Source organism: Mustela lutreola, chromosome 9 (genome assembly GCF_030435805.1).
Source record: "Mustela lutreola isolate mMusLut2 chromosome 9, mMusLut2.pri, whole genome shotgun sequence".
Taxonomy (NCBI): Eukaryota; Metazoa; Chordata; class Mammalia; order Carnivora; family Mustelidae; genus Mustela; species Mustela lutreola.
The window spans coordinates 81,760,574-81,783,471 of NC_081298.1; the positions used below are offsets into that span (position 1 = coordinate 81,760,574).

The 22,898-nt window shown below is 35.7% G+C and overlaps 1 protein-coding gene across 5 annotated transcripts in view; it reads left to right on the forward strand.

The window, feature by feature from the left end:
- Positions 1 to 22,898, forward strand: part of VRK2 (VRK serine/threonine kinase 2) — a 119,392-nt gene that overhangs the window by 43,239 nt on the left and 53,255 nt on the right. For 3 of the 5 annotated variants that reach the window (XM_059187728.1, XM_059187724.1, XM_059187725.1), the window contains exons 3-7: positions 2,109 to 2,158; positions 2,893 to 2,962; positions 4,578 to 4,665; positions 6,833 to 6,938; positions 8,130 to 8,222. In XM_059187728.1, coding sequence (XP_059043711.1) covers positions 2,109 to 2,158; positions 2,893 to 2,962; positions 4,578 to 4,665; positions 6,833 to 6,938; positions 8,130 to 8,222 — 407 coding nt within the window. Of the gene's footprint in view, positions 1 to 566; positions 628 to 2,108; positions 2,159 to 2,892; positions 2,963 to 4,577; positions 4,666 to 5,775; positions 5,915 to 6,832; positions 6,939 to 8,129; positions 8,223 to 22,898 lie in introns of those variants that run through there. The other 2 variants (XM_059187726.1, XM_059187727.1) reach the window with 2 other exon arrangements.

A 22,898-nucleotide genomic window follows, 5' to 3' on the forward strand; every position in this document is an offset into this window, starting at 1 on the left:
TGTCAAATAAATAAATAAAATCTTAAAAAAAAAAAAAAAAGAACAAGTGTGGGATGTTTTGAGTATCTGTCAACACATAGTTAGGTTCGTGCAAAATAATGCGAAAGGCTAGAAAGTAGTAGGGCTATAAGGATTGAAATCAACAAGGAGTAGCCCATTGCACTGGTTAGATATCTCCTTTCCCATTAGCACCCAAATAAGTTACTTATCTAGTTGAAAACCCCAATTTTTCTTTTGTGCTTTTCTGCTTGTATCTGTTGGGCTTGATGATTTCTTTCCTGCTGGGGCCACTTGCTTTTAGGCAAGAAGCAGGAAGTTTCTACCAACTTATACCTCAGGAAACCAAGAGCCTTGCCCAGAGTCAGTACTGCAGTAAGTGGACCGGGATTGGGGCAGGGCGGTTTCTCCCCAGGCTTGGGTACCATCCCGGTAAAAATAATTTGCCATAGGTAAGAAGAAAGGCTTTTCTTACCCCTTCTTCTTTAACAGGACTGGACCCCTTCTTCTATGTACACTCTCTTTAGTTTTTTCTTGCCTAAGATATAGATCATCCATTCCTTCTGCAGTTCCCTTGGGACTACTGCATGGGTGACAGTGGAATGACTTTACGTGGATCAAGGTGAAAAGGTAAAAATTAGTTGATATAAATAAGTTTAGTTTCTTGGAAAGAGCTCTGGGTTCATAGTTTACATCTAATATCAGCTGAGACTTAGGTAATAGTTTCTTCAAATGGTTGATAGCAGGCAGACATAAAAATGTTTGGAGAACAGTTAAAGTTGTGCATGAGTTGGCACAACCGTAAAGTGGGATTGGTATGTTTTGGTAAATTTGTGATTTTTTAATATCTATCATGTGAAAAAGAGAAAAGCTGATGGAGTTAGGAGAAATGGGGAAATGTTAGCGATAATCATAACCAGATAACCATAACCATAACCATAACCAGAGGACAGGTCTGGTAAGCTTACTGAAAATAAACTTGAAGAATTGATCTTATTCTCCATCTGTTAGGTGCTGATATTTAATCATATTGAGGACTAGTTTCACATTCCTTTCAATCTCCTTTAAACATCCTACTAACCCTTGACACAGTGCCTTGCAAATTCTGGCCTCATGATAAATAACTGTTGGTTAGTTGAAGGAATAAATGGAAGGAGAATGAAGAGATGAATGACAAGACTGTCGACTTTCACAGTACAAATAAATACATGCATCAACTTACCAAGATTTGAAAACTGTGACTTCTTAATAATTTAGATAATATAGATGAAAGGATTGATTTGATCTAAAAATTTGAACAGTGGAATTATCAGAAGTTTGATTACTATATCTAAAATACAAGGGGTACCTGGCTGGCACAGTTTGGTAAATCATGTGACTCTTGATCTCTGGGTTGTGAGTTCGAGCCCCATGTTAGCCGTGAAGCCTATTTAAAGAAAAAATAAAGAAATTTTTAGAAATGCAAATAGCATATAATAAAATGAAGTTAGATAACTTGAAATGATGCTTTTTAGGAGATAATGTATTCCTTAATGTAGGAATGATTGATTGCCATGTTCAGAAAATGATTTTTTAAAGATTTATTCTCATTCTCATTTGATTTTTTTTTTTTTAGAATTTTGCCACATAGAAATTGTTTTGAACTTTCCAGTTAAGATGAATCAGTTTTCATTTCTGAATTATAGGTTTTAGTTTAATAAAATGGAATTTAATAAAATTGAAATTGATTAATAAAATTTTATTATTTATTATATATGGGGGTTAATGCTACATATCTAGAAAATATTTCTCCCTACATTTGGATTTTTATGTTTAATATATGTCAATTTTCATGTTTAAATATTTGAATATGATGTATGGCAAAGTGTGGGCTATGGTATCAGAGTTTCAGTCCCCAGTTTGCACTTCTTAGTGAACAAATTACTCAATTTCTTGAACTTTAGTAGTATCTTGTGTAACATGAAAATGATACCTACCAGAAGAGGTTCTTGGAAGGATGTAATAAATGAAGATATGTAAAGTGCTTATTAGCACAGTATCTGGGATATAGTAGATACTCAGTAACTGGGAACAACTACTTCTCTACTCCACCCTGTGTCTTTTTTCTGCAGCTTTCCCCACAAATAAGCCAGATAAAGATGCAAGACATGTAATAAAAGTGGTAAGTATTACTCTTAAATTTATATTATATTATATATATATATATATATATATTTCACTTTTTTGTTTTCTACTTTATTCCTGGTATCTTTGATTTAGCTTTTATGATCTTATCAACAAATGTAGTGTTATGGTATATTTTCACATTATTAAAATGTAAAGACTGGAGAACTTTGTTTTTCTGTGTTGGCATTTATCATTTTTGTATCCTATCTAGCTATCTCTCCTTTTCTTTCTCCCTTTCTTTCCTCTTTATTCTAAATGGTAAGGTCCTTAAAGGCAAGGATGAGGTTTTACTTTTGTTTGTATCCCCTATGCCTAGTACAATGGATGAAATATAGTAGATGCTTAGTAAAGGTGTCTTGTGTGAATAAACCCCAGGCTAGTTTGTAGTATATCTACCCTGATGTCCACGTTGGTAGACACTGACTATCTGTGTATATGTGTGTATACAATATTCATTGCTTTTAGTAAGTTTTTTCCATGAAAAGATTACTTTCATGGCTGAGATTGTGTATATAGCATTACAGTATATTAAATTTAAACATGAGATTCTCCAAGTTTATTTAGTGCTTTTCTGAGATTTTTTAGTGGAAATTTGATGCCTGTGTTTCTAATAAATAATTCAAGCACTATTTATATACTATAAATATATACTGATATTTTCATAGTTGAAATACCAAATCTATCCTTAAGTTTGTTTTTACCTAATAAAATTATTCTTTTCTTTTATAGGAATATCAAGAAAATGGCCCATTATTTTCAGAACTTAAATTTTACCAAAGAGCTGCAAAAAGAGACCATAGTAAGTAAATTTAGCAAAGCAAGCTACTTCCATATGCATATATATATCATATATATATGCGCTAAAGTGAATGTTAATTTTTTTTTTCTGGGCTTCTGGAAAATTATTTTCAATTAGAAATTTTATTATAATTTATATAATTAACTGTTACATAAAAGTAGGATAGATGCTTTGTAAATGTTGGTATTATATACCCAGTGAATTATATATTTGATATCAATATTATTATTTTTTTAAGATTTTATTTATTTATTTGACTGACAGACATCACAAGTAGGCAGAGAGGCAGGTAGAGAGAGAGGAAGGGAAGCAGGCTCCCCATTGAAGAGAGAACCTGATGCGGGGCTTGATCTTAGGACCCTGGGATCATGACCTGAGCCGAAGGCAGAGGCTTTAACCGACTGAGCCACCCAGGTGCCCCAGAAATCAGTATTATTTCCAATACTTTATATGCAATGTCAAGTTCTTGGTCTAAGCTACCAAGAGTTCTCTAAGTATAAAGATAGTAGAATGAAATAATTTGTAGGAAACCATTTGCAGTCAAAGATTGTAAAGAAAAGATATTAAAATGGGTGGTAGATATATAAACAAAAGGGATGTCCATAGAATGGATTAGTGTAAGATATGTGGAAATGTTTAAACATTAAAATGATTTAGACCGTGAGTTAAAAGTGTTAGAAACTTGATTGTTGGGAAAGTAACTGGAGCTGGAAATCACATGTAAAAACCACCAGTTAGAGGAATTGAATGTAAAATGAATGTGAGCAAGCTGAAGAACAGCAGTAGCATTTTATAAATAGATCTCTCAGGAAGTTAATATAAATAAAAATGATAATAGTCAAGGTCTTCTGCATTGTTTTGGAAGAAGAATGATAAGACTAGCCTCAGTAATTAACTTTGTTTTCCTTAATAAAACCTTCTAAATGTTATGACAGTAGTCTTTACTAACTGTTTAAACTATGTCAGGGTGACAAATAGAATCCATTAAACTTGATTGTTTATTGTAGAGCTGTCATACTTATTAAACATATATGGTAGAAAAGTGGGAAATAAGCTACCTGATGGTGTCAGTGGATTTGATTTCTTTTTAAACTAAATTAATCAAAGCAGTTTCTGTATAATAATTTCATAGTGAGATGATTTTTTTCTGCCCAATTTCTATTTTTTCAACTACCATAGCTTTAAATTTTTAAGTAATGGAAAAGAAAAAGCTATCTCTTTACTGATTCTTTGGTACTTAACATATGTTCTATTTCATTTTATTTTAATTTTTTGAACATATGTTATATTTTAAAATTTAACATATAAGGGAAGGAATTTTTTTCATAAATAGAAACACTTGTGTATATGATGCTAATGCATTTTATGACCATGACTACTTTTGTTTTGGTTATAGTTGCTTTAATTAAGAATTTCTGTATATGTTTTTAGGTTAATTAAAGTGATAAATAGAATTTGAAGCCACTAGATAGATGTATTTGATTCCTTAAAATATTTCCTAGAAAGGTCTGATTTCTGTTTAGGTTAGCTAACTAAGTTTTAGGATCTATGAAAAAGTAAGAAATAACATTTCTAAAAATATATATCTTTTTTCCTATTAAATTTGCCTTTATAGTCGAAAACTGGATAGAACTCAAACAACTTGATTATTTAGGAATTCCTCTGTTTTATGGATCTGGTATTACTGAATTCAAGGGAAGAAGGTAAAATGGAATTATTTTTATCGAGTTTCATTCAATGGCTATGTCTTATGTGCCCTAATACCTTTGCTATGTAACAGATTACCCAAATCATTGTAGCTTATAACACTACTAACATCTTAGTTTCCATGGGTAGCCAACATGGAAGTTACCCATGGAAGTTTTGGTTTCCTCAGATGGTTCCAGCTCAGGACATCTGAGGATGCAGTCAGCTGTCCTTTGGGTTGCAATTATCTCAGGACCTGACTGGGGACGGATCTGTTTTCAAGGTCACTCGTGTGGCTGTTGGCAGGTCTAAGGAGATCTGCTTCTAAATACACTCGTGTGATTGTTTGCGGGCCTCGCTTTCCCAGGCCTCTCAACAGGTCTCTCAGTAGGCTGCCTCAGTGTCATAAAGACATGGTAGCTGGCTTCTCCTAGAGTAAATAATTGAAAGAGAGTGGGAGACAAACACACACACACACACACACAGGAGCATGCATCCAAGAATAAAGCCACAGTCTTTTTTAAATTGAATCTTCAGAATTTAAGTAAAAATTTGGAAAAAAAAAGTTAACATTCAGTGCAATATTGGTTTCAGGAGTAGAGTTCAAAGATTCATGACTTATGTAGAACACCCAGTGCTCATCAAAGGCGCCCTTCTTAATCCCCATCACCTGTTTAGCCCATCCCCTGCCCACCTCCCTCCATCAATCCTCAGTTTGTCCTCGTCATTAAGAGTCTCTTATGGTTTGCTTCCCTCTCCCCACCCACTTCCCCTGTGTTCATCTGTTTTGTTTCTTAAACTCCACATGAGTGAAATCAGGTGGTATTTGTCTTTCTCTGACTTATTTTGAATCTTGCAGTGATGTCACATATTTCCACTATAGTCTCTTTGCTAGAGGCAAGTCACTAAGTCTACTCCACACACGAGAGGAGATTTAATTAAGCTTTGTCTCTTGAGAAAAGGCACAACAAAGAATTTGTAGAATATATATTTTTTTAATTGCCACATATGGCTAGTCCTCATATATATAAATAATTGACTAGTGATTTTTAAAAAAGAAAAAAAATCAGTTTGTTAGGTTCCCCTTTTTAATAGCCTTTTAAGAAAGGTGGTATCTTTTTCCCTAGGTGAGGAGATAGGCTCAATGGTCAGTGCTTTGTTCAAATGGTCTTTAAATGCTGTCAATAAAAATAAAATGAACGATCAATAATCTTGGAACCAAGTAAAGGGCTGTTAATAGAGGACTGAGTGGCTGAGTGGATCGAGGTATGTCCGTATCATGTAATATTACGCAGACCATTAAAGAAACCGGTTAGAGCTATACCAGTTGGTTGGGGAGGATTTCAGCGAAATACTAATGAAAAAAGTATGATGCAGTAAGGTGCATGTAGAATCACATTTTTGTAAAACAAGGACAAAAATTCCTTTATGTCTGTCTTCATGTTTCTATCCATAGATAAATGCAGACTGATGTGGGCATGTAAGTGAAAGGAAGGAAAGGGACAGAGGTGCCAAACAGAAAAGAAGTACTTTTTTTTAAAAAAAGGTTTATTTATTTATGAGAGAGAGAGAGTGTGTGTGTGTGAGTGTGGGAAGGAGAGGCAAAGAGAGAGGGAGAGAATCTCAAGCGTACTCCATGCCAAGTGCAGAGCCTCAGTCTCATGATCCTGAGATCACAACCTGAGCCAAACCAAGAGTTAGACTAGACATTCAACCAACTGAGCCACCCAGGGGCCCTGAAAAGAAGTACATTTTAAAAAGTCATGTTTATAAGCATGTAGAGAAAGTAAAATATGATTTATAAGGTCAAGAAACAAATGTTAATAATATTCTGTGTATGGGCAGATAATTTGTTCAAGGTCATAGTGAGAGGATGATGAAATCAAAATGAATCAAACTGAGGACTCTTTAATTTAGAAAGAACATTCTCTTTACGCAATCTACGAGTGAGCGTGTTTCAACATAGCGTTTTCTTCTACTAGAAACTAACTGCAGAGTAGATACTGACTTGTATCTTTCTTAAAAGAACAGCAAGATTATTAATGTACATTCGTTCTTTAATGGTTTGGATTGCAGTGTTCTTCATTGTTAGGTTGGGGGTGTTTTTCCTTGTTTCAGATTCATAAATAGGCAGTTTCAAGCACTGCTATCTTAAGATCTCTTTTTGACGTCTCCTTCTTATAGTTACAGATTTATGGTAATGGAAAGACTAGGAATAGATTTACAGAAGATCTCAGACCAGAATGGTACTTTTAAAAAGTCAACTGTCCTGCAGCTAGGTATCCGAATGGTAAGAATGAATGACTTATTTCACATGCCTCATTTTCAGATTATTTACTTGTTACAATATACAAATCGTTGCCCTTTGTGGAATTATCAGAGAATGAAGGATTATTGCCCTAGAAATGTCAGTTATTTAGAGTAGAGGCTATTTTGGTGAAATTGATAACAGTGGGCTCTGTAAGTGACAGAATGTGCTGTGTTTGGCACTACAAACTCAATTAGGCATTGGTTCTACAGTCTGATTTTTTTTTTCCCCTCACAGCTTTGTTTAACATATCAGAACAAACTTGCATTGCTATAAGAATAACCTCTCTTTTGTCGGTTATATTTATAACAATGCAAACTATGGCAAAATATATTATTTTCCATACTAAACATGTGATGGTATGGGGGTGCTATAAAGTTTTTATTATGAGTTTGGGATGGTGGCAGTAATTAGTATGGCAATGAATAATACATACTTTGCCAAATAAGAAGCAATGAAATCTTAATAGCACCCACGCACACATTTTGTTTATACCACATATTTGTCTTATCTTGTTTGTGTTTGGTTTGCCCAAGCTCCATTTTCTTTTTCCATTTTAAATAGAATGAAACTGCTCACGCCAGGTCGGGATGTGGCAAATAGAACTCGTTAATTTTCCCGTTCATCCATTCATCCATTTAGGCAGCCAGCACATGTTTATTGAGCACTAGGCGTAGGTAACATGCAAGGCTCCAGGGCTTCAAAGATGAAGCTAAGGTATTTTCTGTTATGGTCCAGAGGGAGAGTGCCTTTCTGTGTGTTCATGGACATGCTGTTTTGTTCTGGGGTCTCCAAAACTCGATTTATAACCATTGCTTGGCTGAGGAACTGCTGAGGGAACTTCATGGTTATTTTATTTTGCATCTCTGATTTTGTTGTGTTTCTCCTCTTTGCACAGTGTGATTTGGCCACCAGGCTGTCAGGGCGTAGGCACAGGCATTGTTGAATCTTGGTTTCCTTCTCTCAGAAGTTTAATTAAAACAGTTGATATTTGCAGATCATGTTATTCAGCTTTTAAGTGACCAGTACATGTGATAAGTGGATAAATACCTAATTATGGACTATGTCAGTTTGTTATTGTTAATATGAAAAAATATTATTCTATATTCAGAATGTTCAAAGTTGATCATGAGTTTGAAATAGTTGCCAATATATATGTATTTCTTTTCGTAGTTGGATGTACTGGAATATATACATGAAAATGAATATGTTCACGGTGATATAAAAGCAGCAAATCTACTGTTAGGTTACAGAAATCCAGATCGGGTGAGTACAGTATTAAGCTTCTGTTTCCAGGAGGAATCCTCACAGTATTATACGGAGACATTCAAAAATCAAACTCCTAACATGAAGAGTTTACAAATGAGGAATAATAACATGTTGTGATTTACCTTACCTTGTTCATCTCATTTAATGCACTAAACTAAGAAGTAATTCGGATGGGGAAACTGAGACTCAGAGGGGGTTAAATAATTTATTAATGGACAGATAGTTAAGTAGCTGAAATTTGAACTTCTGAGCGACTATAAATAAAGAACCATCAAATCCAGTGGGAGATGGGATGGATTTGTGCAGAGAAAACAAATTAAAAGTCACAGTAGCTCCTCTTTCACTGTATAAACACGTAGCTTTGAAACAGAGCAGCATTCCAGTGGAACTTTTTCTGAGGATGGAAGTATTCAGTACGTTACTGTGCAGTATGGTAGCCATCAGCCATGTGTGGCTATCGAGCCATTGAAACATTGGTTGTGTACCACCAAATGCTGAAAAAGATGTGGAGCAAGTGGAGCAACAGGATCTCTCATTCATTGCTGCTGGAAATGCAAAAGGGTATGGCCACTGCGAAGACAGTTTGGCGGTTTCTTTAAAAACTGAACATATTCATAACATATGATCTGCAATTACACTGCCTGGTATTTACCCAAAGGAGTTGAAAACTTACATCCACACAAAAAGCTACACACAGATGTTTATAGCAGCTTTATTCATCGATGCCAAAACTTGAATCAATGAAGATGTCCTTTAATAGGTGAATGGAGAAAAAAACTATGGTACATCCAAACAATGCGATATTACTCAATGTTAAAAAGAAATGAGCAGTCAGGACATGAAAAGACATGGAGGAAACTTAAATGCATATTACTAAGTGAAAATCTGTATAATTCCAACTCTACAACATTTTGGAAAAGGCAAAACTATGGAGACTCAAAGAAGATCAGTCAGTGATTGCCACTGGGTAGAGAGGAGGGAGAGATGAGTAGGCAGAGCACAGAAGACTTTTAGGGAAGTGAGAGTGTTCTGTGTCATACTGCTCTGGTAGGTACATTGTTTTACACTTGCCAAAGTCCATAGAATGTTCAACACCAAAAGCGAACTGTAATGTAAACCAAATAGACTTCTGGTTACAAGGATGTGTTGCTGTGTCATGAATACAGGTTCATCCATTGCAACAGGCATAGTACTCTGGTGTGGGATGTCGACAGTGGGGGAGACTGTTGGAGGGGTGGGGGCAGCCGTGTATGAGAACTCACTGTACTTTTTCACTCAGTTTTACCTAAATTTCTCTAAATTTACCAAAAATTGAATCTAACACTGCTCTAAAAGAATCTTTTAAAATGTGACTAGTGTGACTGAGAAACCGAATTTTAAATTTAATTTAATTTTGGTTATGAATCAATTATTTTATTTTACCTTGCTTCCCTCCCACCAGCTTTATTGAGGTATGATTGACAAATAAAAATTGCATATATTTAGGCTGTACAACATGTACAAAATGATGATTTAACATAGAATACGTTGTGACACGATGACCACCATCAATTTAATTAACACATTCATCACTTCATATAGTTACTTTTTTTTTGTTTTGTGGTGAGAACATGTAAGTTCTATTCTTAGCGAATTTGAGGTACACAGCATTATTTTTTTTTAAAGGTTTTATTTATTTATTTGACAGACAGAGATCACAAGTAGGCAGAGAGGCAGGCAGAGAGAGAGGAGGAAGCAGGCTCCCCACTGAGCAGAGAGCCCGATGCGGGGCTCGATCCCAGGACCCTGGGATCATGACCTGAGCTGAAGGCAGAGGCTTAACCCCCTGAGCCAACCAGGCGCCCCGGTACACAGCATTATTAACTCTAGTCACAATGCTGTACATTCAACCCCTAGAACTTATTCATCTTCTAACTAAAAGTTTGTACCCTTTGGCCAACATCTCCACGTTTCTCCACGCCCCCACATCCCCCAGTCCCGGCAACCACTTCTCTACTCTCTGGTGCTGTTTCACTTTTTTACATGCCACATGTAAGTGAGAGAAAACAGTTTTTGTCTTTCTGTGTCTGGTTTAATGTCTTCCACGTTCATCCATGCTGTCATAAATGGCATATTTCTTTTTATGGCCAAATAATTATTGCACATATCTACCACATTTTCTGTCTTCATCCATCTACCAGTGACCATGAAGTTTATTTACATATTTGGGCTGTTGTGAAAAATGCCCCAGTAATGTGGGGAGTGCACATATCTCTTTAAGATAATGATTTCTTTTCCTTTCAATGTACACCGAGAAGTTGGATTGCTGGATTGTATGATAGTGCTATTTTGAGGAACCTCCATATTGTTTTCTATTAAGACTATACCAATTTCCATTCCCACCAAGAGTTTACAGGATTCCCTCTTCTTCACACCCTCACCAACACTGATTGTCTCTTGTGTTTTTTATAATAGCCATCCTAACAGGTATTGAATGATATCTCATTGTGGTTTTCATTTTCATTTCCCTGATGATAATAAGTTTGAGTACTTTTTCTTACACCTTTTGGGCATGTGTATATCTTCTTTGGAATAGTGACTATGCAGGTCTTTTGTGTATTTTTAAATCAAGTTATTTTCTTGCTAGTTCTTATATATTTTGGATATTAACCCCTTATCAGATCTAGGGTTTGCAAATATTCTCTACAGTTTGGTAGCTTGCCTTTTTATTTTGTTGATGGTTTCCTTTGCTGGGAAGAATCTTTTTAGTTAGATGTAATTCTAATTTTTAGTTTTGTTGCCTGTGCTTTTGGTGTCAGTTGAAAATAATCATTGCCACAACCCATGTTTATGGAAGAATTAATGGTATTAAAATAGCCATACTACGCAAAGCAGTCCCTATCAAAATTCCAAAGACAAAATTCATAGAAATAGAAAAAACAATCCTCAAATTTATATGGAATCACAAAAGACCCTGAATAGCCAAAGCAATTTTGAGAACAAAGTTGGTGACATCCCACTTCCTGATTTGAAACCATATGACAACACAATAGTAATCAAAAAAGTATGCTATTGGCATAAAAACAGACACAGACCAGTAGAACAGACTAGAGAGCTCAGAAACAAAGCCATACATTTACTGTCAACTAATCTTTGACAAGGGCATCAGTAATATACAATGAGAAAAAAAAATAGTCTGTTCAATAAATGATGGTGGGAAAACTGGACAGAGACATGCAAAAGAATAAAATGACTCAACCTACACCCTACACAAATATTAAATCTTTAACCCACTGAAGATTTAAATATAAGACCTGAAACCATAATACCAGAAGAAAATGCAGGGGAAAAGCTTAATTTTAGTTAATTTAAATTTAAGTAATTCCAAATGGCTAGTGGCCACTCTATCAGACAGGAGAGAGTTAAAAAGTGAAAAAAAATGAGTCTATGAAAAGTATATAAATCATAGTTGAATATTTAACAACTCTAGATGAGGAAAGAAATTTCTGAGTAATGGTACAGAAGAAAAAAATTTAGAAAATATTGAGAAATTTCAAATTTTAAAATGTCTATATTAAAAAATTGAAAAAATGAAAGAAAAAGAAACTGGAAAGTATGCTTGTGAAAAATATTTAGGGAGATATATATATGTGTATGTGTGTATATATACACACATATACACACACACACACAAAATATAGCACAAAGCAAAAAATTAGTAAGAAAAAACACCAGGTAATTTTCTTAAAATAATGATTGAAAGGAATGAACAGACAGAGCACAGAAGAACACAGAACACATCCACTGTCAGAAGTGGATGAGAAAAGTTTACCATCGCTGGAAAGAAGAGAGTTGCAGATAAAACAGTGAAGTACCATTTTAAAAGAACTTATCAAATTGGAAAAGCCTAAAATAATAATCTGATGATATTGAGGCTGAAGAGGGTGCAGGCTTTTGTAGAACACCAGGGGGAATGTAAATTAAATGGGAGTAGGAGAAGAAATTAAGTTAATGGAAGGGCAGTTTGGCCATGTATATTAAAATCCTTTAAAAGTCTGCAAACTTTTTGAAGGTGAGGTTTATTGAAATATAATTTACAAACAGTGAAATTCACCCTTTGCACTGTACAGTTTGATGTGTTTTGACACATGTGTGTCGTACAACCACCACTACAATCAAGATACAGGGTATTCCTGTCATCCCCAAACTTTCTCTCCTTCCGCCCCTGCATTCAGTCCCCTTCTCTCATCACACTCCAAACCCCGGCCACTGGCAATGATCTCTGCCCCAGTAGTTTTTGCATTTTTAGAGAATGTCATGTGAATGGAATTATGGGATATATTCCCTCATGTCTGGCTTCTTTCACTTCCCATAATGTTTGTGAGATTAACCCATGCTGTAGTTCATTAGTAGTTCGTTTCTCTTTAAAGATAGAGTATTCCATTGGCACTACTACAGTTCATCCGTTTACCTGTTGAAGATTTATGTTATTTCTAGCTGGGGAGCAAATATTAGTAAAGTGGCCATAAGCATTCACGTAAGGGTTTTTGTGAAGATACATGTTTTAAGAACTGCTGGATACATAACTAGGAGTGGGTTTCTGGTATCATAAGGAAGTATAAGTTTAATTTAAAAGAAGCAGCCAAACAGGTTTTCAGAGCGATTGTACTACTGTTACCCATTTCTACCAGTGATGGGTAGTTCTCCACATCTTGCCACCACTTAGTTTCATTAGTTTTAAAATTTTACCCGCTATAGTAGATATATTGTCATATCTAGTCTTAATTTGCAACAGCCACGTAATAACTAATGATACTGAGCATCTTTCATGTGTGTTGTTTTTTTTTTTTAAGATTTTATTTATTTATTTGACAGAGATCACAAGTAGGCTGAGAGGCAGGCAGAGAGAGAGAGAGGGGGGGAAGCAGGCTCCCCACTGAGCAGAGAGCCTGATGTGGGGCTCGATCCCAGGACTCTGGGATCATGACCCGAGCCGAAGGCAGAGGCTTTAACCCACTGAGCCACCCAGGCGCCCCTCTTTCATGTGTTTATTTGCCATTTTTCTTTAATGAATCAAATGTGCCCATTTTAAAATCAGATTGCCTTATTTTAAGAGAGTTTATGTTTTAAGGACAGGAGCCTTCTGTCAGATCTTTGCAGATACTTTCTGCATCTGTACCTTACCTTTCTCTCATCAGTGTCTTTTCAGAAGGCAGATGTTTTTAATTATGAGGAGGCCCAATTTATGATTTTTTTCTTTCATCCTTTCTGCTACTTCTGTCCAAAGCCAGGATCATAAAATATTTTCTCAAGAGTTTTCTTCAGCAAGTTTTATAGAACTCTCATGTTTAAATACCTGATCTGTTTCAGGTTTGTATTTGGTGCAAGGTTAGGGTCAAGGCTCTTTTTTGGGGTAAGGGGAAACATGCACATGTGCAGTTGCTCCAACACTGTGTTGAAGTGAACATCTTTTTCCCAATGAATTGCTTTGGCTCCTTTGTCAAAATTATTGACCATCTAGGAATGGGTCTATTCCTGGATTCTTTATTACAGTATCAAACAGACAATATCACACCTTCATGGTCTTGAAGTTAGATAATAGGAGTCTTCCAACTTTGTTCTTTTTTTTTTTTTTTCTCAAAATTATTTTGACTATTCTAGCTGCTTTGCAATTGCCTATATAATATTTTAAAATAAGTTTGTCAGTTTCTGCCCCAAAACATGCTAGGATTTTGACAAAATTATTGACCATCTAGGAATGGGTCTATTCCTGGATTCTCTATTACAGTATCAAACAGACAATATCACACCTTCATGGTCTTGAAGTTAGATAATAGGAGTCTTCCAACTTTGTTATTTTTTTTTTTTTCAAAATTATTTTGACTATTCTAGCTGCTTTGCAATTGCCTATATAATATTTTAAAATAAGTTTGTCAGTTTCTGCCCCAAAACATGCTAGGATTTTGACAGAGATTGTGTTGAACTATAGATTAATTTGAGGGAATTGAAATCTTAACAGTATGAGTCTTCTGACTAAGTGCCAAGCTAATTCACTGGAGAATGAATGATCTTTGTAGTACTCATTTTTATTTCTTTTGTTTTCACATTTAACTTCAAAATATTTTTTAAAAGATTTTTATTTATTTATTTGACAGAGCACAAGCAGGGGGACCTACAGGCAAGGGGAGAGGGAGAAGCAGGCTCTCTACTAAGCAGGGGCTGGATCCCAGGACCCTAGGGTCATGACCTGAGCCAAAGACAGATGCTTTTTTTTGTTTGTTTTTAAGAGATTTTATTTATTTATTTGACAGAGAGGGAACAGAAGCAGGGGGAGTAGGAGAGGGAGAAGCAGGCTCTCCACTGAGCAGGGAGCCTGACACAGGGCTCGATCCCAGGACCCCGGGATCATGACCTGGGCTGAAGGCATATGCATAATGACTGAGCCACCCAGGTGCCTCCAAAATATTTTTTTAAAGGTTTTATTTATTTATTTGACAGAGAGAGATCACAAGTAGGCAGAGAGGCAGGCAGGGTGGGGGTGGGAGGGAAGCGCTCCCTGCTGAGTAGAGAGCCCGATTCAGGGCTGTATCCCAGGACCCCGGGATCATGACCTGAGCTGAAGGCAGAGGCTTTAACCCACTGAGCCACCTAGGCACCCTCCAAAATATTTTTTAAACTTCCTATGTAATTTGTTTTTGACCTTAGGGTTATTTAGAAATATGTTGTTTAATTTCCAGGTATTTGGAAGTTTTCAGATTCCTCTCTGCTATTGATGTTAATTTAATTCTCTTGTGGTCAGAGAACTACTCTCTATGATTTCTGTACTTCTAAGATTATTGAGAGATACTTAATGCCTCAACATAGGAGCTAACTTACTGAATATTTCATGAGCCCTTGAAAAGAATACGTTGTCTGTCTTGGGGTGGAGTGTTTAATAAATGTCTGTTAGGTGCAGTTGGTTGCTTGTTGAAATTTCCTACGTCCTCACTGAAGAGAGTATGGAAACCCCCAATTATGATTATGGATTTATCTTTTCTTCCCATCAGTTTTTGTTTCATATGTATTGGAATTCTATTATTGGTATACATGTTTGGGATTTTTATTTCTTCTTTATGAACTGTCTCTTTTATCATTTTAAAATAAGAGTTTTTTTCCCTAAAATATTTCTTGTTCAGAAATCAACTTTGTCTGAAATTAGTATAGCCATACCCCCTTTCTTTTGATTAGTGTTTGCATTATATATCGTCTCCATTCTTTTAATCTATTTTTGTCTATACATTTAAGTTAAATGTCTTGGAGACAGTATGTTCATTTTGAGGCTATTTTTAAGCTTTGCTAAGATAAGTCTGTATGTAGCCTATTCTCTATGGATATTTTATTCCTACATCTATGCTGTAAAGCTTTGTGACTTCTGTGGAATTCTGTGTGAGGACTTAACTCTGGTTGGTCAGAACTCAACTCCCAGAAATCCTTGTGCAGATTTTTCTGGACGTTCCCCCACCTCACACACTTCCCTGCTACCTTGTAGCTCCCTCTTCTTCTGAACTCTCCGGAATTTGGGGCTCTTTAGGAGCCTCCCTAAATTCAGTCACTGTCTCAGCGGGATTGCTGTACTCCAGTTAGGAGTTCCTACCTGTTCTTGAGTTGGGAATTGTCACCAGGCAGAAAGCTGGGGCATCTGTGGGACTCAACTAATCTTTTTCCCCCCATTTTCTCAAGGATCTCAGTCTTGTGCTGCCTAGTTAATATCCAAAAATATGTGTATCTTTCATTTTATCCAGTTTCTCAGGGGCAGTAGAAGTGTAAATCCAGTCATTGTATTCCCTTTTGCCCAAAGAAAAAAGGGTTAGTTTTTAATAATTTGTGTGTGTATGTGTGAATTATCCACTCCTATCTTTTGCCCATTTTTATCTTTTATTTGTTTTTATTCCCTCAGTTTTAAAATGTTCTTTAAATAAGTGTTATATAATCCCTTTATCTATTACAGATTTTGCAAATATTTTCTTTTAATTTGCCTCTTGTCCTTTGATTATACTTGTGATGTTTCATTGCCACGTAGAAGGTGAAACTTCTATTTTTAATGTGGTCATATTTATCAATCTTTTATTTTCTGGATATTGAGTCATGGTTAATAACATTGTTCTACAGATAGATTCTGTATGAATTTAATTGTATAGTTTCATTTTTTACCTTTAAAATCTCTTATTAATTTAGAGGTTTTTTTTTTTTTTTAATTTCTTTTCAGCATAACAGTATTCATTGTTTTTGCACCACACCCAGTGCTCCATGCATGCCCTCCTTAATACCCACCACCTGGCTCCCCCAACCTCCCACCCCCCACCCCTTCAAAACCCTCAGATTGTTTTTCAGAGTCCATAGTCTCTCATGGTTCACCTCCCCTTCCAGTTTCCCTCAACTCCCTTCTCCTCTCCATCTCCCCATGTCTTCCATGTTATTTTTATGCTCCACAAATAAGTGAAACCATATGATAATTGACTCTCTCTGCTTGACTTATTTCACTTTCATATGACAACAGGTATGAACCCAATTTTATCATTTTCTGATTGATTTTCCAGTTTTTCCAACACTATTGGAAAACAAAAGTTTGGTCCAGTGATACTAGATGTCACCTTTGTCATATACTAAACTTCCATATGTACTTGAGTTCATTTCTATACTTTCTACTGAATCCTTTTGGTCTAATTATGTTTCATAATTATACTAGCCCATTAATTGCTGAGGCTCTGTAATGTATTTTAATATCTGGTGATGTTTAGTGCCTTGTAACTTTTCTTTTTCAATATTATTGTAACTATTCACATTTTTCTATCTTCTTTTGTTTAGCTTCATTCACAAATACTTGTTGGCATTTTTATTGGAATTTTGTTAAATTTCTAAATTAACTTGGAAGACCTGGCATCTTTATGATGTAAAGTTGTTCTTCAACAACAAGGAATGTGTCTGTATTTCGTCAGTTTTACATTTATATCTTCTTGAGTATTTTCGCTCTTTCCTCACATTAACTTTTTCATGTTTCTTGCTATACTTATTCCTTCCTACATTTATTCTTTCTATTTTATTTTTATTTTTTAAAAGATTTTATTTATTTGAGAGAGAGAGAGAAAGCATGAGAGGAGAGAGGTCAGCAGGAGAAGCAGACTACCTGCCGAGCAGGGAGCCTGATGTGGGACTCAATCTTGGGACTCCAGGATCATGACCTGAGCCAAAAGCAGTCACTTAACCAGCTGAGCCACCCAGGTGCCCAATTTTTTTTTTTTTTTTTAAGATTTTATTTTTTATTTGACAAAGAGAGAGACAACAAGTAGGTGGAGAGGTCGGCAGAGAGAGAGGGCGAAGCAGATTCCCCACTGAGCAGAGAGTTCGACGTGGGGCTTGACCCAGGACCCTGAGACCATGACCTGAGCCTAACTCAGAGGCTTAACCCACTGAGCCACCCAGGTAGCCTCCCACCTACACTTACTCTTGCTGCACTTATCGTCACTGCTGTTTTACTCTACTGTTTTATCTTCTAAGTGATTATTGTTTGTGTATATGAACATTATTGATTTCTCTGCATTCACTTTATATCCTGTTAATTTACTGACTTTGAAATTGCTTTAATAATAATTCTCTAGGGTTCTCATAGGAAACATTTCATATGCAAGTAGATACAATTGTCTTTCTCTTTCAGTTCTTATATCTCTGACTTGTTTTGTCTAATTATATTGCTGGTACACCCAGTACATAGGAAATAGTAGTGAAGGTAGTGATTATCCTTACCTCTTCCTGATCTTAGTGGAAATTCCTGAAGTTTACCCCATTAAAAGTGATGCTGGCTTTAGGACTACGTTTACATGTGTGTATGTAAGTGTGTACATAGGTGTGTGTCCTTATAGTCATATTTGGGAAATCATCAATTCCTATGTTCTTTTATTTTTAAAATTTTATTTCTTTGTGAGAGAGAGAGAGAGAGAGAAAGAGCACAAGCCAGGGGGAGGGGTAGAGGAGAGGGAGAAGCAGACTCCCTGCTGATCACGGAACCTGACATAGGGCATAATCCCAGGACCCCAGGATCATGACTTGAGCCGAAGGCAGACACTTAACTAACTGAGCCTACTCAGGCACCTCACCTATGTTCTTGAATGGATTTTTTCTTTTTATGGAATGGAGATTGAATTTCATTAAGGATTTGTTTAGAATGTGTGGAAATAATCACATTTTTTCTCAGATCAATTAATATGGTGTGATATATTGCTGTGCTTTTAATAGTGAACTAACCTTACTTGCCAGGAGTAAATCCTACTTTGTTATAGTATATTATTTACTTAATATGGTATAGAAGTATGTTCGCTAAGCTTTATGTAGTATTTCATATAGGTATTTGTAAGTGAGGTTGGTCTGTAATTTCCTATTTCTGTACTATTTTTATCAGATTTAGGTATCAACATTCTGTTTCATAAAAAGAATTTGGAAGTTTTACTTCATTTCCTATGTTCCAGAACTATTTCTTTAAATTGATACCATTTGGTTTTTGAATATGAAACCATCTGGTTCTGCTATTTTTCTGTGAGGCAGTTCCTTGTAACTCAACTTTTTCCCATGGAAATGTTTAAGCTTTTTATCTCTATTTAGGTCAATTATATTAGTTAACCATTTTGTCTGGTTTTTCAAATTTATTTGTGTGGTGTTATGGGTTGTAGCCACTTGTGACTTTTAAATTTCTTCTACTTCAGTGGCTATTTTCTTCTAATTATTTTTTATTTTTGCTTCCTTTTTTCTGCCTTAGTAAAGGTGTTTATTTTTCAACACACCTGGATTCTGATTTATTAATGAGATATCTTTTCCCTTATCTATCTCATTAATTTTTGATTTTTCCTTAATTATGTCATTTCTTGTGCTTTTTTAATTTACCCATTTGTTCTTTCTTTTGGTACTCAGTTTCTGATCTATTTCATTTGTTTTCATTAATTTTTTTTTTTTTTTTTTTTTTTTACTTCCCTAGTGTTTAAGGCTGTGATTTTTCCTCTGGTCACAGCTTTATGTTGTACTCATAGATTTTAATATGTTATGTTTTTTAATATCTTTATTTTTTTAGAAGGTTTTTATTTTTTCTTCACCAAAAGGTTGTTCAGTAGATTTTTAATTTTTATGTAGAAGGACCTTTTTAAAATTTTTCATTATTAAATTCTAGACCTGTGACAAGATGATCAGGATATTGTTTATGATACTTTTATACTTTGAAATGCACTGAAGCTTTCAGTAGTGACTGAGAATAACAGTTTTTGTCCATATTCCATGCCCGTTTGGGCCCTGCATTAGGCTCCATACTGGGTGTGGAGCCTACTTAAAAAGAAAAAAAATCAGTTATTAGTGTGGGTTTTTTGGCCTCAAGGGTCAGAATCAAGTTCTCCTGTAGTTTTGGTTTCACAAAGAACATTGCTCTGCTACTTGGTAAATACTCATTATTTATATTTGCTGCACTTCATATGTGTTTTCTTTGATCTTACGTTCTTTAAGGTTTCTTTTTTTTTAGGAGGGGGTACTATCTATGAAAGTTCATATTTTTGTTGTAGTGATTGCCTTGGTATCTGTGCTTTTTAAAGATTCTTTTTGCTCCTTTTGTCTGTATTTAATCTTTTACTGCTGTCTTTCATGGTAGTTGCTTACTTCTACCTACTACTAATTCACTATTGCTTATTTTATCTTCCTCTAATGTTGTCACCTTAGTTTTTAGTCATTCTACTTTACCTTGTCAGGATGTGTATTATTTGTATATTCTTCATTTATCACCAGCCTTGTTTTGGTCTTAGATATAGTTAAATATATTAAATATTTACCTTTCTGTCCTTTTGCCAAAGTTACCCACTCATCTTTAGATTGGATGAAACTAATCTTGTAGATTGCTCAAGAAGTGCCCTTGCATGTTTAAAACTTTGTCAGTAGCCTAGATACTTGAAGGATAACTTGGATGGATGTGAAATATTTAGTTCACAATATTTGTCCTTGAATTTCTTTTTTTTTTTTTTAAGATTTTATTTATTTATTTGACAGAGATCACAAGTAGGCAGAGAGGCAGGCAGAGAGAGAGGAAGGGAAGCAGGCTCCCTTGCTGAGCAGAGAGCCCAATGTGGGGCTCGATCCCAGGACCCTGGGATCATGACCTGAGCCAAAGGCAGAGGCTTTAACCCACTGAGCCACCCAGGCGCCCCTGTCCTTGAATTTCTTGAAAATGCTGATCTGTTGCCTTCTTTTGTATGTTGCTTTTAAGAAGTCTGCTGCTGATTTTATTTTCTTACCAATGTATGTTATTTTCCTTTTTGCCTTGTTGTCTTTGGGATTTTTTTTTCTTTATTAATAATGTCTAATGGTTTTACCAGGATGTGTGTTTAGAGTAGATCATCCTGTATTGGTTTTCCCAGATATGTGGTGGGCCCTTTTCATATGCAGACTGGGCCTTTCATTTCCCAAAAGTTTTCTTGGATTATAGTTTTAAGTATTATTTCACTCTTCATATGTATTTTGAATTAAAATTATAGAGAAAGGAACTTGAGCAATAAGGTGTCTTAATGAAGAGAAAAAAACAAGTGGAAAAAGAGATTCAAGAGTAGAGAGGAAAGAATTGTTGAATGATTTGGCAAGAGAAAAAGGCAAGAAAAGTTGACATTCATATAGCCTTTGTCAAAGCACTAGACTTGCAAGGACTGAGATAAAAATAGGAAATAGAGGGCGCCTGGGTGGCTCAGTTGGTTGAGCGACTGCCTGCGACTCAGGTCATGATCCCAGACTTCCAGGATCGAGTCCCACATCTGGCGCCCAGCTCCTTGGGGAGTCTGTTTCTCCATCTGACCTTCTCCTCTCTCATGCTCTCTCTCATTCATTCTCTCTCAAATAAATAAATAAAATCATTTAAAAAACAACAACAACAACAACAACAACAAAATAGGAAATAGACTCTAAGAAGTGTTGGATGGAAATAGCAGCCATCTTAGTTAAGGTGAAATGAAAGGGTCCTGACAGGGATGATAGTCAAAGTAAAGTTCTGGATAGCCCTTTGGAGGCACACTTGATGTTCTGGGCCATTTCCGTGTGTGTGTGTGTGTGTGTGTGTGTGTGTGTGTTTAATTCTCCAAATACTATTCAGACTGGGATAACTATTTTTATCTATAGTCAGGTAACCTCATTGAGAGTTGAATTAGATTGTAGATTATTTTAGTCTTCTTATTCCTTATGTCTTCATTGCATTTCGGCCATTTCTTGGTAACCCATCTCATACTCTCCAAATTTGGAATTTTGCAAACTTGCAAAGAGTATACCATTTGCCCTCTTTCTTTCATCATGTTTATCATTTTTTTGTTGAAAAAATATCTGTGGAAAAGTCTCATTTAAAGAAAACCCATTATTTCTTTGTACTTCTTTACAACATCTCCATTTTAGAAAGATTTCTTTTAAAAATCTTTTTTAAACAGAAGACTAAAGAAAATGCTTCAATGGTAATATTGTATTCAGTAGAAGAAGAAAGAAATTGAGTGTATTGATTTGGTTAAAAAAATCCTTTAAATCAAAAATTAAAATTATGTTAAGAAACATCTGCTTAGGGGCGCCTGAGTGGCTCAGTGGGTTAAAGCCTCTGCCTTCGGCTTAGGTCATGATCCCAGAGTCCTGGGATCAAGCCCCGCTTCGGGCTCTCTGCTCAGCAGGGAGCCTGCTTCCTCCTCTCTCTCTGCCTGCCTCTCTGCCTGCTTATCATCTGTCTGTCAAATAAATAAATAAAATCTTTAAAAAAAAAAAAAAAAAAGAAACATCTGCTTACATCTTCAGAAAAAACAATGTAAATCAATCTTGTCTATTTTGAACGTTTATTGTGTACTAGACATTATAACTATATATTTTTTTTTGTTATTGTTGTTTAAAGTATTTATTTATTTATTTGAAACCAAGAGAGAGGGGTGCCTGGGTGGCTTAGTGGGTTAAAGCCTCTGCCTTTGGCTCAGGTCATGATTCCAGGGTCCTGGGTTCCGTCTTTCTCTCTGCCTACCTCTCTGCCTACTTGTGATCTGTCTCTCTGTCAAATAAATAAATCAAATCTTAAAAAAAAAAAAAAAGAAAAGAAAAGAAACCGAGAGAGTGTGTGTGTGGACACAAGGGGTGGGGCAGAGGGAGAAGAAGAAGCAACTCCCTGATAAGCAGGAAACCCAATGTGGCACTTGATCCCAGGACTCTGGGATCATGACCTGAGCCGCAGGCACTTAACCAACTGAGCCACCCAGATGCCCTTGTGCTATATTCTTTTAAGTAAAATAATGTTTCTAAATTTATGCTTCCCTGATAGATAAGTAGGGAACATCCTCTTAGACTACACAGGTTTTCTAGCTTTTGTTTAGAAACCAGACTGATGTTGAAATGTGATATGGTAATTGCACAGTTGATTACTGGAAAGTTAGGCTTGTTGGGTGTTGTTTTGATATTTGGAAAACGAATGTGCCTTTCTGATTTCATTACTTATAACGCCATTACTAGAAATGCTATCCAGTGGTGGTTTTGCCCCTGAGTACCACACCCTTGGCTATATCTCCCAGTGTCACTAGTGAAGAAAGGTGAGGCAGTTTAACTAAAATCAGGGTTTGTGCACCTTTTTAAATTTTCTTGTTTCAGAGGTGCATTTATTCTCACCTATAAAGGCCACTTTGTTGATCA